This window comes from Amblyomma mixtum, chromosome 4 (assembly GCF_055824585.1).
Source record: "Amblyomma mixtum isolate Tamu chromosome 4, ASM5582458v1, whole genome shotgun sequence".
Classification (NCBI taxonomy): domain Eukaryota; kingdom Metazoa; phylum Arthropoda; class Arachnida; order Ixodida; family Ixodidae; genus Amblyomma; species Amblyomma mixtum.
This window is the reverse complement of record NC_143015.1, coordinates 81,981,160-81,999,226: the sequence shown is the minus strand read 5'-3', so window position 1 is coordinate 81,999,226 and position 18,067 is coordinate 81,981,160. Positions and strand designations below refer to the sequence as shown.

The 18,067-nt window shown below is 46.6% G+C and overlaps 1 protein-coding gene across 5 annotated transcripts in view; it reads right to left on the bottom strand.

The window, feature by feature from the left end:
* Window positions 1-18,067, bottom strand: part of LOC149347193 (uncharacterized) — a 93,660-nt gene that overhangs the window by 49,630 nt on the left and 25,963 nt on the right. For 4 of the 5 annotated variants that reach the window (XM_089586928.1, XM_089586930.1, XM_089586929.1 and 1 more), the window contains one exon: window positions 8,774-18,067. This exon is cut by the window's right edge. The exons of the other annotated variant lie outside the window; for it this stretch is intronic. In XM_089586928.1, the coding sequence (XP_089443054.1) occupies window positions 11,708-12,310 (603 nt within the window). In that variant the 5' untranslated portion in view covers window positions 12,311-18,067 and the 3' untranslated portion in view covers window positions 8,774-11,707. Of the gene's footprint in view, window positions 1-8,773 lie in introns of those variants that run through there. 5 annotated transcript variants of the gene reach the window in all.

Below are 18,067 nucleotides of genomic sequence, written 5' to 3'. Positions count from 1 at the left end.
TAAAACGAACAGTAGAATAAGTAATCATAGATCCTTTGTTGTCATCCCAGCTGTCGGAGCAGGCAGGTATGAGGGCTGGGACCGTATTACGGAACTGTCACAAATTCTGTCAAAAGTTATTGACAGTGACGTCAAAATGACGAAATGATGTGACCTCAACGCTTGACACAAAGAGGAATCAGCGCATTACAGCACAGCGGCGCACCAGAAGCATCTGTCTGCACGACGAGGGACTGTCTGCTAATTTTTGCAATTTTTGCTAAAAGACCTAAAGAAATGCACAGCGGTAAAAATAATATAATTTGGCAAAGCATTATGCTTAAAGTTGAAAAATATTAAGAAAAACAAGAAGCGTATGAAATTAGGCTATTAAATTTGCTAGTGGGTAACTTTTGCTGCCGTGGCGGGAGTGCGCTGATGGCGGTAAAATGCCAACGAGCCGGTTTGCATGAAAACAGCTGTTCCATGCCTCGATATTGTTTTTTACACAGCGTCTAAAATCAAGGTACTGTGCGGTCGAACTAAGAGCGCAGAAAAAAGTGAATGAAGACAGTGAAGGCTACGTGTCTGCCGAGCAAACTTCCAAGGAGCAGTTGGCACAAAATCGGCACTGCTTGAGGTAAGCATCTGTTAGTCGGTGCTTACAATCGATGGCAAAAGTGTCAAAGGATGGAGTGTTGCAGTATCTAAAGTGTGGTTGTGTTTCTATTCTCATACGAAACAGAACACGACCATGAAGTGCGATTAGTGGGGAAAATAAAAGTTGTACGCTCGCATATGCGTGTTTTGTTTATATGTATAGCTGCGTCAAAGAGATGACTAAGTAATGAAAATGACCACGGGAACAAACAAGGAAGAGCAGTATGTTTAGACGGACAGCAGAAAGTGCATTTCTTGATTGTTCGTTTCCGGACCGATGCCTAAATGCTTGCATTAAAGCAACAGTCGCGAAAATAATGCTTGGAATACAGCGCACACATATGCTCCCTCTGGTAAACCGCCTGCCCTGACCTCAATCTGTGTATGCCCCACTATTGCACGTTTACAGAAAGATTTCCCCGCTATTCCCTGCAGCAGTTGTTTGATATCGCTGACAGAATAAGGGGAAATCTAGTCTGTAATGGCGCCGAAGGGACCCCGCATGTCCGCTGCCCAAGAGGAGATGCTGCGATTTTTTGGAGCAGCATACCTTCTTGGGGCGGGCCTCGACAGAGCCCTCAAATACTATCACCGCGGCCCGCAAGTGCGCTCTCTGGGACGAGCTTGCGGATAGCCTCAACCGCTTGGGACCGGCTGTCAAGACCGCCAAGCATTGGCGGCAGTCTTGGCGGCAAATGTGCTGCCACACAAGGGCGGAACTGGCAAAACTATCAGTTGTGAGGCACGTCGCTGCTGAACTCAAATGATTGTTGGTGTACTGTCATGCAACTTTAAATGTAGCGAAACCTTTTTTTTTTACATTGATGCCTTCCAGCTTTCTATGATAAATCGATTTGCTGACAAAGTAACATCATTTCTCACTGCCATATGCCACCCTGATACTATGTATCCTGCCAAGTGCAGGCACACTGCACGACTATTGGCAGACAGAACCTTGCTTAAACAACTGTCTTTTTTGCAACAGCGATGGAAATGACTGTTACGGAGGAGAACGTTATTGCATGTGTCATGTTTCAATAGCATGTGTCATGTTTCAATACTACATAAGGGCCAACTAGAAGGATATGCAGTAGGGCTCAACAACATGCACCATACGCATTATGCATTTGTCTGGAAGGGTGCGAATGAGAAAAGTGATGGCGTGAAGCAAGTGACCAACTTGAAACTGCAATAAAGTAATGGAAAAAATGCCACAAGCACCGGTCGCATTAAAGAGAACATGAAATGTATATTACTTGTTTTGTACAGTAGAATGTGAACTTATCCCTTTCCTTCCAAGGCCATAATTGAGTAAAATTGTATGCAAAACATTTCGTTTTCAAGTCTGCATTAAATTAATTGCTGCTAGAAATTTTCTTCGGTATGGGAGGGTTCTCATTCGCTCATTCTGTGAACCCCACCGGAACATGGCAAGCCACAATAGATGATTGATGTTCATCACAAAAGGCCACTACTCCATGCTTTGAAGTTGTTACTATGTACAAAAGTCAGTGTCTCGTAACGACTGTCAGTGTGATGATTGTGTAGCACTTGGTGCAGCTTGCATATACCTGTTGCCTGTAACCGGATGCTGGGTATTAGGTTGTGAAGTAGTGTCACAGATGAATTGTTTGTCCTTGCTCCAACTGCAAGGCCTCCACCAATGTGGAGGAGAACCTTGCTCTTGCAAAGGGCAGCGGAAGACGGAGCTCGGCAGGCGCACGTGGCTGAACACAGGTCGAGCTTTTGCAAGAAAGCCGAACTGTACGTATTTATGGGTTTTGCAAGACGTGTCTGTATTACATTTATTTCAAAGCTGTGCTTTTTTTAATGTAGAATCGAAGTCATTAAGAGGTCAGTAAACAGCTTTTCCAATTCATTGCTTACTTTCACGTGCCAAATGGGGGCGTTGGACACTACTTGTGCAGTGCAGTGAGCTTAAAAGGATGAGATATGTGCTACAGAGACAAAACTTGCAAAGCATATCTGTGCTAACATTTGAAATGGTTACGCAATTACCAACTGACGGTGCAGTGGCTTTCAGACTTCTCTGCAGGGCACAGTGATAGTGCGTGGATACATGATGTTGAGTGCAATAATAATTGCTTCAGAAAAGATGGACAGTGTCCAATGACAAAGGCCACTAGCCCTTGTTTGGCAGCATCCGGAGAAGCACTGCATGCCCTCACTCACTGCTACGGCATTGCAAGATGAATTCACAGGTTTCACATAGAATTTGAAGAGCTTTCCATACTTCTCCTACAGGCCACACGCAATGAGTTCTTTGTATCGTGTGGAATTCTTGGTAAGAAGTTGTGGTCTATTTAAACACACTAAGAAAGGTGTTTGATGTTAGTTGGTTCGTGCATACAGAGAGGTACTTGCGAACCACAAGCGACGACACAGCGGAGTGATGCCAAAAAACTGAGCAGGTAAAATTACTTATGGAACACACTGATAGTTACATGGGAATAAGGTCTGGGATGCCGGCTGGCAAGGACAATTCAGGGTTCCGGAACCTCCTGTATTGTACATTGCATGCCTTACTTTGAACCACACCACCTACAAACTGAGATGTGTACACTGATGAGTGTGGTGTGTGACAGACAGACAGAAATAAGTATACACACCTACAGGATAGCAACACTGCCACATTGTTACCTTTTATCACAGCACACGAAGGAGCTTAACGGAATTTGTCAATGCCTCGACCCAATAGTAAATAGCTGCACTCTTTGAGCAGCTCGTACGACTCATGGATGCTAGCCACAGGCAGGAGCCTAAATGAACACCAATTTCATTTTTTGATAAGCCAGCCAGTGCTGTATTTACGTTCGAAGTTGACAAAGCATACATGCTGCATAGTTCATTCTTGAATTGCTTCCTCCTTGTTTTTAATTCATGTAATGTTTCAGTCATGTTAACTTAACTATCAGCCATTTTATATTTTATTTAAGCTGAGAAGCCACCCCTGAGGTGAATGTTTCATGTTACTGCTTTCCACATTAAAGAGGCACTCCTGTGGTGCGTGCTGGTTTTAAGGATGAAAAACTTAGCTCCCATTCTCGGCAAACTTTTCCTGGTATTGTGTGAGTGTGCCGAAGACCATTACAGAAAGTTTGCAAACTTTTCTCGCGCAGCAAGTACACAATACAAAGAGTAATGTTTTGTCTTTTATTTCTAAGCACCACCAGTGCAGCAGTGCACTTTGTTTGCGGATATTTCACGCTACTCGGCCAACACCGCACCCCGTTTTACATGTTTAAAGTGGTGTCCTCTCAGGGTCAGCATTGCACATCGTCTTCCTCAAGAATCATCTTTTCGCTGTTCACGTCCAAATGACCATTGCCAGGCTGTGGCTGTGGTTTTGCTGTTGAGCTCCTACAGACAAGAAGTTGAGGGTATTCCCTGCGCTGACGATGGATGTGCAACGAATGTGGAGACCAGAAGGTGCCAAAATGTAAACTGTCACAAATAGGACTGGAACCAAAAGGGCTAAGCACAGGCCGCAAGCAGTGTCTCAGCTACGAGATTGTGGGTTCGATCCTGTCTGCCGCAGAGGAAAAATGCAATGTGTGGCGTCAGTGCCCCTACAGGTAGTCTAAAATAGTTGTCCACAAGGCATCTCTCATAGCCTCCCATGTGTCGCTTCGGGACATTCTCTCTGTGCAATTTGTAGGCTGATTCATGGTCCGAGAAATTCTACCGCAGGCGAGGAAGCAACCCGAGTGAACAGGTAAACCTGGATGTTCACCCTACTCATTTGCTGACTCACAGTGGGTGTGAATCGTGCGTAGGACTGCCAAGAGTTGCAGCTTTCATCGTGTTTTCTTGACTCCATCTTCAGTCTCAGCTCTCCTGAGATGGGGCAGGCACTTGTCTAAGAGTTAGGCTCACATCTCTTGAGACCATTGTACAAGTGTTTATCCCGAGTATATTTCCAGCTCCCTCATGAAAGAATATTTTTCATTGGGGGTGCGCGTAAAACTTGTGCTGTACTGCCAAGCTAAGGTTGTGTGTTCGATCCCGACTGCGGCAGAGGCAAAAGGAATGTGTGGCGTCACTGCCACTACAGGTATTCTAAATAGATGTCCACAAGGCATCTCTCATAGCCTCCCATGTGTCGCTTCGGGACATTCTCTCTGTGCAAAATGTAGGAAGAAGTGCGAGAGCACGCTTATGGAAGGGTGGCTGATTCGTGGTCTGAGGAATTCTACCACAGGCGAAGAAGCAACCCAAGTGAACAGGTAAAGCTGGATGTTCCCCCTACTCATTTGCTGGCTCACAGAGGGTGTGAATCACGCGTAGGACTGCCTGCATAGGACTGCCAAGAGTTGCAGATTTCGCTGTGTTGTACCGACTCCATCTTCAGTCTCAGCTCGCCTGAGATGGGGCAGGCACTTGTGTAAGATTTAGGCTCACATCTCTTGAGACCGTTGGACAAGTGTATACTTTCTTGTGCTCCATAAAACCCCATATAACTAACTAACAAGTATTTATCCCGAGTATATTTCTAGCTCCCTCATGAAAGAATGTTTTTCATTGGGGGTGCGCGTAAAACTTGTGCCGTACTGGCAAGCTAAGGTTGTGTGTTTCATCCCGTCTGCCGCAGAGGCAAAATGGAATGTGTGGCGTCAGTGCCACTACAGGTAGCCTAAATAGATGTCCACAAGGCATCTCTCATAGCCTCCCAGTGTCGCTTCGGGACATTCTCTCTGTGCAACCTGTAGGAAGAAGCGCAAGAGCACACTTATGGAAGGGTGGCTGATTCGTGGCCCGAGAAATCCGACCACAGGCAGGGACCAAGCGACATGAAGAGGTAAAGCTCGCTGTTCTCCAGCCAGCTTGCTGGTTCACAGCGGGAGTGAATGGTGCTTAGGACTGCCAAGAGTAGCAGCTTGTTAGCTTTCCCAGACTCCGTCTTCAGTCTATACGTTTAACAGACCCGATATAGGGCAGGCTTTTGTGTCAAATTTAGGCTGACAATTCTTGAGACCTTTGTGCAGGTGTTTATCCCAATTATCAAACTCTAGCTCCCCCATGAAAAAATGTTTTTCATTGGGGGTGCTCATAAAACTTGTGCCATACTGGCAAGCAAAGGTTATGGGTTCGATCCTGTCTGCCGCAAAGGAAAAATGGAATGTGTGGCGTCAGTGCCACTACAGTTAGCATAAATAGATGTCCACAAGGCATCTCTCATAGCCTCCCATGTGTCGCTTCGGGACATTCTCTCTGTGCAACCTGTAGGAAGAAGCGCAAGAGCATGCTTATTGGAAGGGTGGCTGATTCATGGTCCGAGAAATCCTACCACAGGCGAGGAAGCAACCGAAGTGAACAGGTAAAGCTGTATGTTCACCCTACTCATTTGCTGGCTCACAGTGGGTGTGAATCACGCGCAGGACTGCCTGCGTAGGACTGCCAAGAGTTGCAGCTTTCGTCGTGTTGTCCTGACTCCATCTTCAGTCTCAGCTCTCCTGAGATGGGGCAGGCACTTGTGTAAGATTTAGGATCACGTCTTGAGACCGTTGGACAAGTGTATAATTGCTTATGCTCCATAAAACCCCATATAACTAACTAACAAGTGTTTATCCCGAGTATATTTCTAGCGCCCTTGAAAGAATGTTTTTCATTGGGGGTGAGCGTGAAATTTGTGCCGTACTGGCAAGCTACAGTTGTGTGTTCGATCCCGACTGCGGCGGAGGCAAAATGGAATGTGTGGCGTCACTGCCACTACAGGTATTCTAAACAGATGTCCACAAGGCATCTCTCATAGCCTCCCATGTGTCGCTTCGGGACATTCTCTCTGTGCAACCTGTAGGAAGAAGTGCGAGAGCACACTTATGGAAGGGTGGCTGATTCGTGGTCCGAGAAATTCTACCACAGGCGAGGTAGCAACCCAAGTGAACAGGTAAAGCTGGATGTTCACCCAACTGATTTACTGGCTCACAGTGGGTGTGAATCACGCGCAGGACTGCCTGCGTAGGACTGCCAAGAGTTGCAGCTTTCGTCGTGTTGTCCTGACTCCATCTTCAGTCTCAGCTCTCCTGAGATGGGGCAGGCACTTGTGTAAGATTTAGGATCACATGTCTTGAGACCGTTGTACAAGTGTTTACCACGAGTATATTTCAAGCTCCCTCATGAAAGAATGTTTTTCATTGGGGGTGCATATGAAACTTGTGCCGTACTGGCAAGCTAAAGTTGTGTGTTCGAACCCGACTGTGGCAGAGGCAAAATGGAATGTGTGGCGTCACTGCCACTACAGGTATTCTAAATAGATGTCCACAAGGCATCTCTCATAGCCTCCCATGTGTCGCTTCGGGACATTCTCTCTGTGCAACCTGTAGGAAGAAGTGCGAGAGCACGCTTATGGAAGGGTGGCTGATTCGTGGTCCGAGAAATTCTACCACAGGCGAGGAAGCAACCCATGTGAGGATGTAAAGCTGGATGTTCACCCAACTGATTTGCTGGCTCACATTGGGTGTGAATCACGCGTAGGACTGCCTGCGTAGGACTGCCAAGAGTTGCAGCTTTCGTCGTGTTGTCCTGACTCCATCTTCAGTCTCAGCTCTCCTGAGATGGGGCAGGCACTTGTGTAAGATTTAGGATCACATGTCTTGAGACCGTTGGACAAGTGTATAATTGCTTATGCTCCATAAAACCCCATATAACTAACTAACAAGTGTTTATCCCGAGTATATTTCTAGCGCCCTTGAAAGAATGTTTTTCATTGGGGGTGAGCGTGAAATTTGTGCCGTACTGGCAAGCTACAGTTGTGTGTTCGATCCCGACTGCGGCAGAGGCAAAATGGAATGTGTGGCGTCACTGCCACTACAGGTATTCTAAATAGATGTCCACAAGGCATCTCTCAGCCTCCCATGTGTCGCTTCGGGACATTCTCTCTGTGCAACCTGTAGGAAGAAGTGCGAGAGCACGCTTATGGAAGCGTGGCTGATTCGTGGTCCGAGAAATTCTACCACAGGCGAGGAAGCAACCCATGTGAAGACGTAAAGCTGGATGTTCACCCAACTGATTTGCTGGCTCACAGTGGGTGTGAATCACGCGTAGGACTGCCTGCGTAGGACTGCCAAGAGTTGCAGCTTTCGTCGTGCTGTCCTGACTCCATCTTCAGTCTCAGCTCTCCTGAGATGGGGCAGGCACTTGTGTAAGATTTAGGATCACATGTCTTGAGACCGTTGTACAAGTGTTTATCCCGAATATATTTACAGCTCCCTCATGAAAGAATGTTTTTCACTGGGGTGCGCGTGAAACTTGTGCCGTACTGGCAAGCTAAAGTTGTGTGTTCGATCCCGACTGCGGCAGAGGCAAAATGGAATTTGTGGCATCAGTGCCACTACAGGTAGCCTAAATAGATGTCCACAAGGCATCTCTCATAGCCTCCCTGTGTCGCTTTGGGACATTCTCTCTGTGCAACCTGTAGGAAGAAGTGCGAGAGCACGCTTATGGAAGGGTGGCTGATTCGTGGTCCGAGAAATTCTACCACAGGCGAGGTAGCAACCCAAGTGAACAGGTAAAGCTGGATGTTCACCCAACTGATTTGCTGGCTCACAGTGGGTGTGAATCACGCGCAGGACTGCCTGATTAGGACTGCCAAGAGTTGCAGCTTTCGTCGTGTTGTCCTGACTCCATCTTCAGTCTCAGCTCTCCTGAGATGGGGCAGGCACTTGTGTAAGATTTAGGATCACATGTCTTGAGACCGTTGTACAAGTGTTTTTCCCGAATATATTTACAGCTCCCTCATGAAAATGTTTTTCATTGGGGGTGCGCGTGAAACTTGTGCCGTACTGGCAAGCTAAAGTTGTGTGTTCGATCCCGACTGCGGCAGAGGCAAAATGGAATGTGTGGCGTCACTGCCACTACAGGTATTCTAAATAGATGTCCACAAGGCATCTCTCATAGCCTCCCATGTGTCGCTTCGGGACATTCTCTCTGTGCAACCTGTAGGAAGAAGTGCGAGAGCACGCTTATGGAAGGGTGGCTGATTCGTGGTCCGAGAAATTCTACCACAGGCGAGGTAGCAACCCAAGTGAACAGGTAAAGCTGGATGTTCACCCAACTGATTTGCTGGCTCACAGTGGGTGTGAATCACGCGCAGGACTGCCAAGAGTTGCAGCTTTCGTCGTGTTGTCCTGACTCCATCTTCAGTCTCAGCTCTCCTGAGATGGGGCAGGCACTTGTGTAAGATTTAGGATCACATGTCTTGAGACCGTTGTACAAGTGTTTTTCCCGAATATATTTACAGCTCCCTCATGAAAATGTTTTTCATTGGGGGTGCGCGTGAAACTTGTGCCGTACTGGCAAGCTAAAGTTGTGTGTTCGAACCCGACTGCGGCAGAGGCAAAATGGAATGTGTGGCGTCACTGCCACTACAGGTATTCTAAATAGATGTCCACAAGGCATCTCTCAGCCTCCCATGTGTCGCTTCGGGACATTCTCTCTGTGCAACCTGTAGGAAGAAGTGCGAGAGCACGCTTATGGAAGGGTGGCTGATTCGTGGTCCAAGAAATTCTACCACAGGCGAGGAAGCAACCCATGTGAAGACGTAAAGCTGGATGTTCACCCAACTGATTTGCTGGCTCACAGTGGGTGTGAATCACGCGTAGGACTGCCTGCGTAGGACTGCCAAGAGTTGCAGCTTTCGTCGTGTTGTCCTGACTCCATCTTCAGTCTCAGCTCTCCTGAGATGGGGCAGGCACTTGTGTAAGATTTAGGATCACATGTCTTGAGACCGTTGGACAAGTGTATACTTGCTTATGCTCCATAAAACCCCATATAACTAACTAACAAGTGTTTATCCCGAGTATATTTCTAGCTCCCTTGAAAGAATGTTTTTCATTGGGGGTGCGCGTGAAATTTGTGCCGTACTGGCAAGCTACAGTTGTGTGTTCGATCCCGACTGCGGCAGAGGCAAAATGGAATGTGTGGCGTCAGTGCCACTACAGGTAGCCTAAATAGATGTCCACAAGGCATCTCTCATAGCCTCCCTGTGTCGCTTTGGGACATTCTCTCTGTGCAACCTGTAGGAAGAAGTGCGAGAGCACGCTTATGGAAGGGTGGCTGATTCGTGGTCTGAAGAATTCTACCACAGGCGAGGAAGCAACCCAAGTGAACAGGTAAAGCTGGATGTTCACCCTACTCATTTGCTGGCTCACAGTGGGTGTGAATCACGCGTAGGACTGCCAAGAGTTGCAGATTTCGCTGTGTTGTACCGACTCCATCTTCAGTCTCAGCTCTCCTGAGATGGGGCAGGCACTTGTGTAAGATTTAGGATCACATGTCTTGAGACCGTTGTACAAGTGTTTATCACGAGTATATTTCCAGCTCCCTCATGAAAGAATGTTTTTCATTGGGGGTGCGCATGAAACTTGTGCCGTACTGGCAAGCTAAAGTTGTGTGTTCGATCCCGACTGTGGCAGAGGCAAAATGGAATGTGTGGCGTCCCTGCCACTACAGGTATTCTAAATAGATGTCCAGGACATACACTGGATCAGGATTCACATCTCTTGAGCATCCAGGCATACACTGGATCAGGATTCAGTGTATGCACATGCAGATTTCAATTCTGAGATGCCCATATTTTAGCTTTGATCAGGACTCCTAGCACCAAAAGGAGGTTTTCTTAGTCGAAATTAGCAAACTCACATTTAGAGAAACTGGGCAAAAACCAAAAATTTTGTTTTCCATGGGAACCTCAACACTAAGCTGTTATATGACAGTTTAAGTGCGTTATTTGAACCATTTGGTTTGCTTGCTTTTGCAAATCAGCAGTTTACAGATTTACTTGTCATACAATACAATTTCATTCAGTTTGGTTTTCTGGATTTGGTTCAATTGGAAAAACAATTTCCTCATATTTGGATATAGCCCCAAATGCCTTTGCGTACTGCTACCTTGCCTCTCATGCATCCTCTCCTTACAGGTTGCGGAATTAAGGCATCAGCAATCATCAATGTGGTCGACAAGGCTCGTTGACTACAAAGAGAATTGGCTTCCATAAAAGCAACAAGAGTTCGAAATATAATAGTGATAAAATTTACAATAGTGTTAAATCTTTCTTATCGTCTCCGCTGCCAAGCTAGCGAAGAAGAGGCAGACGGCTGGGAGTGTGCTTCTGTCATCAAAACCAACTTTCATCTACGGTGGCCCCGTCTTCCAGACCTGCTCCTAGTGTTGCTGCATCTTAAGAAAGACCCGGACATCACCATCACTGAACATCACCATCACTCCCATCTGTGGGGACTTTAGCCCCTGGAATGAGTTCAGGAAACAATTGGAGCAAATTAATCATCGGACTTTGAATGTTATTCCTTTGAATGCAGAATTCAAAGTTCCCATGCTGAGCTTGAGCATCCTCACCATGAGGCAGGCAGTAACCTCCCAAGCCAGCTTGAATCTCACCCTGCTGTCCACCAGACCTCACTGATGCAGCTCGGCCTGGATGAAACAACCAAGCTAATCTCTGCCGAAAGGCAGGAGTAAAACCACATGGCGAAAAGTGAAGTTTGGACAGCTGCAAGCAAAATAAAAACGAAGTTCAGAAATCTCACCAGGACACCCTCAAAGAGCTCTGTCAAGTCAGAACAGAGCATAAAGATGAACTGAAATGTAGTCTCAAACTGAAGTGTGCCCTTAATAACCTCAAAGATGAAGCAAGGGGCTGCACTTGTTTAAGCAAGAGAACGACTGAAATAAGGGCTCAGTGCAACTGCAAGGGAAGAATGCTGCTGAATGGGATCTGTGCAAGCATCTGGAATGAGAAACTGGCATTCAAGCGGGATTAGAATCTGCGAGCGTTCCTGCAGGAAATGCACGAATGCCAAAAGCGCAAGGCCCTGTCTTCCTCACACAGATCCTGAAGGAAAGGTGATGGTGGCAAAAAAATTATTTTGCAAGGAAATTCAAGGCACATGGTCCCGAGTCTCCGCGCTATGCCGCGGCCTAAAGGTTTATGTGGTGGTGGTCCACGACGTACATGACCCAGGCGACTGACAGCTGTCTTTTGCCTGGCCAGGTCCATTGACTGCAGTGAGGTCTTCCTATCCTCCAAGGTTCAGAGAGGCACCGGACAGGATAGGAAAAGGGGGTGAGGGAGGGCTTGGGGTGGGAGCCCAATGCTCGATGGAATGTAGAGATGGCCTGCATCCTTCCTTCTGCGCTTATCATCCTGCCTCTTTGGACACGCCGGGTTGTATGAGAACACTTCGGACGACGTTGGCGTTTGCTGGTCAGAGGGAATGTAAGAATCTCTGTGTGGTGGCATACTCATCGACTTGGAAACTTCTTCGTTCAAAACAGCAGTCAAGGCTGCCAGCTTCGAAGATGGGTGTTCTTTAGCGTAATCCTCCACTGCTATTTTTGCCACTGGGGTTGGCTCATACACATCCATCCGAGACAAACTTAGCAGTGGTTTTTTCAATACATTGGCAGCCGGCGTGTCCTTTTCGGTTGCAGGTGAATTGGAGCCTTCTTGTCTGTCTTTGCCATCACCATCATCGCTCTCCTCGTCGTTAAGAAACAAGCTCTTGCACAACATGTCAGTCTCTTTTTGCCGCTTGGAGGCCATTGGCATGGCTCGTGATGCCTCATTCTTGCTCTGAAAGTCATCTAGACTTTCCCTCTTCGCAGCGCCATCACTCTTAGAAGTGTGTGGCATGGGCCTAACATCCACCAGCTGTGTGGAGTCTGGAGACCGGCAGGAAGTTTTATCTCAGTGGTTCTTTTCCGAAGTGAACCTGTCCGAGTCATCCAAGTCACTGATTCCGCAGTCTTTATATATTCGCCACCTTTGGTTTGGCCGCTTTTGGCTTCTCTCGCCCCCTGTGCTCATGAGACCCCTTCGATGACGACAACTTCTCTTCCTTGCGTGGCCTCCTTGGCACACAGTGCCGCTTGTTGCGGTGGCTGCGTCCCTCCGATGCAGATTCTTTTTCCTTCTCACTCCGACTATAAAAACAGCAGTTGATAACACTGAACTGCGGTCTGCGGCATCCCCCGCTGGCCAATCACAACCGTAAATGAAGGTTTTTAATGTCTGACTATATCAAACAATCCACGTGTAAAAAGTCTAGAGCTCATAGTTTTTTTTCTTGTGAAAAGCTTCTTGTTTAGGTAAAAGAAATGTTTAAGCAGCGCACTTCTTTTTCGTCGTGGAGAAATTCTACGTGCAGAGGCTGCACGGAGCTTCACTGCGGACTTAAGTTGTATCCGACTAGAGGCTTCGATGATGACTCCTTCTCCATCTCCATCTTTTAAGTGTGAGACGTTGCGCGACACACTGCGTCCCACTCGCGCGACTCTTTGTGCTCGGACTGGACCTTGTGTTTTGTGACGGGATGAGCTACTACAGCTGCGAGATGATGACCTTGGATTGTGGCCCTCTGCTTTCTCTTTGTTGTGGTGAGACGATGTCTTGGACTTGCTGCTCTCCTTGGGTGGATCCAGCCTATCCTGGCGGTTCCAGTCAGTCTGAACGATGGAATGCTGCGCCAAGAAAAGCCTGCAGGTTTGCAGGCCTGAGGGGCTGATTCTGGCTTCTTGGCGACCTTAGGCTTGAGAAGCGTGCTTTTCTATCACTGGCTGCGACAGTGAAGCAAATTTTTTAATGTTTTCTTCTGCTTTTGAGTCTTGGTTTCTCTGGGTGAGCAGATGACAAAAGTCTCATCCTCTATCTTTTAAGTGCGAGACGTTGCGCGACACATTGCGTCCCACTCGTGCGACTCTTTGTGCTCGGACTGGACCTTGTGTTTTGTGACAGGATGAGCTACTACAGCTGCGAGATGATGACCTTGGATTGTGGCCCTCTGCTTCCTCTTTGTTGTGGTGAGACGATGTCTTGGACTTGCTGCTCTCCTTGGGTGGATCCGGCCTATCCTGGCGGTTCCAGCCAGACTGAACGATGGAATGCTGCCCCAAGAAAAGCCTGCAGGTTTGCAGGCCTGCGGGGCTGATTCTGGCTTCTTGGCGACCTTAGGCTTGAGAAGCGTGCTTTTCTATCACTGGCTGCGACAGTGAAGCAAATATTTTAATGTTTTCTTCTGCTTTTGAGTCTTGGTTTCTCTGGGTGAGCAGGTGACAAAAGTTTTCTGTCGTGGTGCATCGAAGCCTTGAAAATGTGTTTCAATAGTACGAGTTATTTATTTTCAGGGTGCTACAGACTGCATGCAAAGTGAGATATTTCCTAACCACCCACTTTCTTTACTGCAGAAAACGACTGTACTGGATATCTTCAAGCATGCAGAACATTTTTTCACGTCAGTGGGCCTTCCTGCTATGCCCCAAACATTCTGGAAACGGTCTGTGTTGAAAAAACCCAAAGGCAGGATATCATGTGCCCCCCTACTGCTTTGGATTTCTATGTTGCCAACGGTGTGAGGTATGAAGTACCTTGTTTAAGATTAACTTCACAACTAAACTGGCACAACTGTCAACCGTAACACTGGAATTCAGTTTTCTAGGCTATAAGATGCGCACTATCTCTCCTTCTGCATAATCCCTGTCCCCTTCTTTCTCGCCAGCATGCATCGTGAACCACACCTTCTTCCAAGCTAATGCAATTTTTCTCACTTTGCACAGCGTTTCTGCTGGTCTCTGTAGTAAGAACTTATTGTAGAGTCATGTTCATGGCAGCTTTTCTTTCCTAGTGTGCTCAAGGGCGAGGACTATGCATTCTTCGCACACTGTTCAAATTTACAGTCATGACCCGAATCCTACAACCCTCCTTTGATGACGAGAACTCTATCCCCAAAACTCTTGCTACATAAGCATAAGAAAGGTGCATAAAACTCCATTGTGATTGCATGAATATATATTTTCAGGATCAAGCAATGCACGCAAGTGAATATGGATGACTTTCTCATCGCACACCATGAAATGGGCCACTTGGAATACTTCCTCAAGTATGCTAAGCAGCCATTTTCCTTCCGTGAGGGTGCTACTCCTGGTAAGCCTATTACTTACTCTTCTACGCACTTTTGAGTTTTGACTCTGATGATCCAAAAAATTGTTCTATTTATGCACCTCAATTATTCCACTTCCTCTGTCTTAACAGGAATTATTGCTGCCATACTAAGTTTATAATTAAATCCAATCGGTACACATCCCACAATTATTTACAGTGGCCTACATCGACAAAAATTATTTTGAGACTAAGAAAAAGAATTGAGAGGCCTACATTAACAGTATGGACAGGACTTCTTACGCGGGTGAAAACTTAGCTGAAGAGTGCTGCCTACAACGCAGATATTGACTGCGACTGCTTCGCTGGTCACTCTGTCGCCGCCTTCTATGCCAAGTGTTTAATGGTGCAGAAGCATATTCTGTAAAACGTACAAGCATTATTCTCTTTCTTGTTTCCAAAAATCTACACCTTTTTCGTTTACAGAGGTCATTTCACATTACAGCAATGTAATAACTATGCTTCATAAAACAGCACAAAAGACACGGACACATACAGAAGGGACACGCAACTTTAGACATAAGTATGCCCATTCAGCTGCTATGAGAAAAGACTGAGGCTATGAATTTCAACCACAGTAAAAAAGGAGAGCAGCAAAGAACATTCAACAGAAGCTAGGAATTTGTGATGTGTTCAGTTAGAATAGTAGAGGAACATGATCCAGCACTAAGTGCGATTTTTCGCCCTCTATTAGGCTTCCATGAGGCTATCGGAGACACCATTCGGAGACACACACAAACACTGCGGTTGTTTTGCCATGTGAACTGATAACCCATCTCTTGAACGCGTGTGCATGCCAACCAAAGCAGGCATTTGTTCTGCGGTGTCAGGTTATCATACAAACTCACTTAAAACCTTTTGAGTCACACTATCATACAAGCTTACTCCTGCGCCAGTTCGCTGCTTTCGCTTTGCTTTTTCTTTGCAGTTTTCTTTCGTTTCCCTCGAGACAAAGCGAATCAAAACGGGTTGCCCACGCTCACTCTTTGATGGAAGGCGATGCAGGTCATCCAAGTCTTCTTCCTTTAGCAGAGGAACGCCAAAGGTAGTTGCCAACTCATTCACTTTAGCGAGAAAGTTCTCATTTTCTTGAAATTCAACACCATGAATCTCTAGGTTATTTCTCCTACCATATTGTTCGAGGTTATTGAGTTGTTCTTTGAGGCGCGAAACTTTTTCTTGGGTGGATTTTTCCACGCGCTCAATGCGAGCCGTTATGTTGGAAATAGCCAGGTCTTGCTTTGTCAGTCTACCCAGAACCTCATCATATTTGTCTGACGTGCTGTACGGAAGCTTGAAGACCATGCACTATTTGTTTTATTTTAAGTAGAGAGTCGATCTTTTCTACCAAGGACATTATGATACGCAATTTTTCATGCATGTCCTTGACTATGGTGGTTAAGTCCTGTTCGTGCGCTGAAGTCTGCCTAGTGGCCATGTGGCTGCTGCGTTCGTTTTCAATTGTGCATGTTTGGCACTTCCATTGACTTATACTAACATCACTTCTTGTGAGCTTTCATTGTTAACCCTGAACAGTTGCCGATGTGATAGCTGTTATCACACTCGAGGCAGGTCACGAACAAACTATTTTTTTGGAAGCCAGACCGACACATCCCAGTAAAGCAAAGAATGCTGGCAAAGTAATCTTTCCTGAAACAAGACGAGTCCAAGTCCTACAAATGCTGTCAAGCTGACTAATATGGCATAAAACACTACTAAGACAGCAGCAGTTCTGTTGAAGGACTACGCGAATCTCCAGTGCATGTGACACCAAATGGCAGGGCATTCTTCAGCAAGTTTCAATGCAGTGTGGACGTCTGGCAACGAGTAACAACTTGGCAATGACCTATCCCCAGAATGGAGACTTGGGCTTCATCAGGAATGTCAGAAGGTGGGCTCAGAACCAGGTGGTCGCTCCTTGCAAAGCTCTAACTGCGATGGCTGTACTGGTAGGGTCGGTCTCCAGTGTGCGTCCTCTGGTGGTGCTTCAAGTTGCTCTCAGAACCTGGTGTGTAGTCACAGGAAGGGCACTTGTCTTCCAACGATGTTTGTTGAGGTGATGCACTGCACATGTCCTGTGCGCATGCAAAAATGCATAACGAGGTCAACACTGCTTGCAAAGCTCAGGGTGCAATCAATGGATGCACTGGAAGAGGCATTCTCCGATGCGTGTCTTCTCGTGGTGCTTCAAGTTGGCATCAGAAGTTGCACCAGGCACCCTGCAAACAGCCTTGGCTGTGATAAATGTTACTCTTAGTGTGAAGCTTTCTTCAGTTGCGAGGTCGTCGCAGGTGGTCTTACGCGGTAAACACGAAGAAAGAGCGTTCAGTCAAACGAACTTGTCCATCGTTCATAGGCATTCATAGCACTGTTGTCATGGCCGTCTCCAAACGAAATTCTAGAGGCCCGTGTACTGGTTTCATTATTGTGCTGACAGGCGGCAACCAATTCTCCAATCGATATTCCAGCAGAATACTTCTGTTTGATCGTCATAATGGCCTCTGCATTATCGTCAAACATTTTGAAGAATGCATTTCCATCCAGTATGTCATTCTCTTTGCGGAATGGCAGGTAAAGCATAACGTGTTCTCTCTTGTAGTTGCCATCGTCCACGCTATAATTCCGACACCGCAGTATGGCTGCTGTCTGCCTCTTCTTCAAAGTGCTGGTGTATTCTACCCTGTACTCAGCTTAGGACAAATCTTGCATCCTCTCTGGCCTTTCCTCGTACCTTTGAATGGGAGTCTTGTGCCATATGTCCTGGTCGTAGAGAGGATGCAGTTGACCATCTTCATTGTGGGGAGTGTGTACTGAGGCCAGAGCAACAAAGGGCGTAGAGGCATTCTCGACCTCTTCATGTAATGCTTGATTTAGCCACAAGAGAAGGTCAGAGTGAGGGCTTCCTCTATGCTGAAACTCTATTCCCTTAAAACTTTCCATGACATGGTAAGGGCGAAATAGGCTGATCTTTAGGTTGCGCAAAGTTTTCATAATTACTGGAACCATGTTTCAAAGTAGATTGCACACATCGCTGGTTCGTTGTTCACCAACGTTGCAGCATATTGATTAGTCAGCGCGTCTTCGTCAATTTCTAGTTCTCCTGGTTTGACCTGAAACTTCAGTATGAATCGAAAATGTCTCTGTTGAAAGAAACAAACGGATATTGTTCATGGAAGCCGTGTAAACATCGCAGTCTCTGTAGAAGGGCTGAACGGTGATCATTCCACGTTTGTAGAGCTGGCTTTTAGCTGGCCAGCCATGGTTAATGACAACACGGCAGATTCGATAGGGAGAAGGTGGGACCTCTATCTTCGGAGGACACACAGCTTTCCTGTACCTTTCCGTGAACTCGTCACTGGATGCCTCTCCGGCAGACTGAGTTTCAGTGACTTCCGAAGCAGAAAGTTTTAGAAACACTGTAGGCTTTCCCAACTGCCTAATCATTGCAAAGTAATA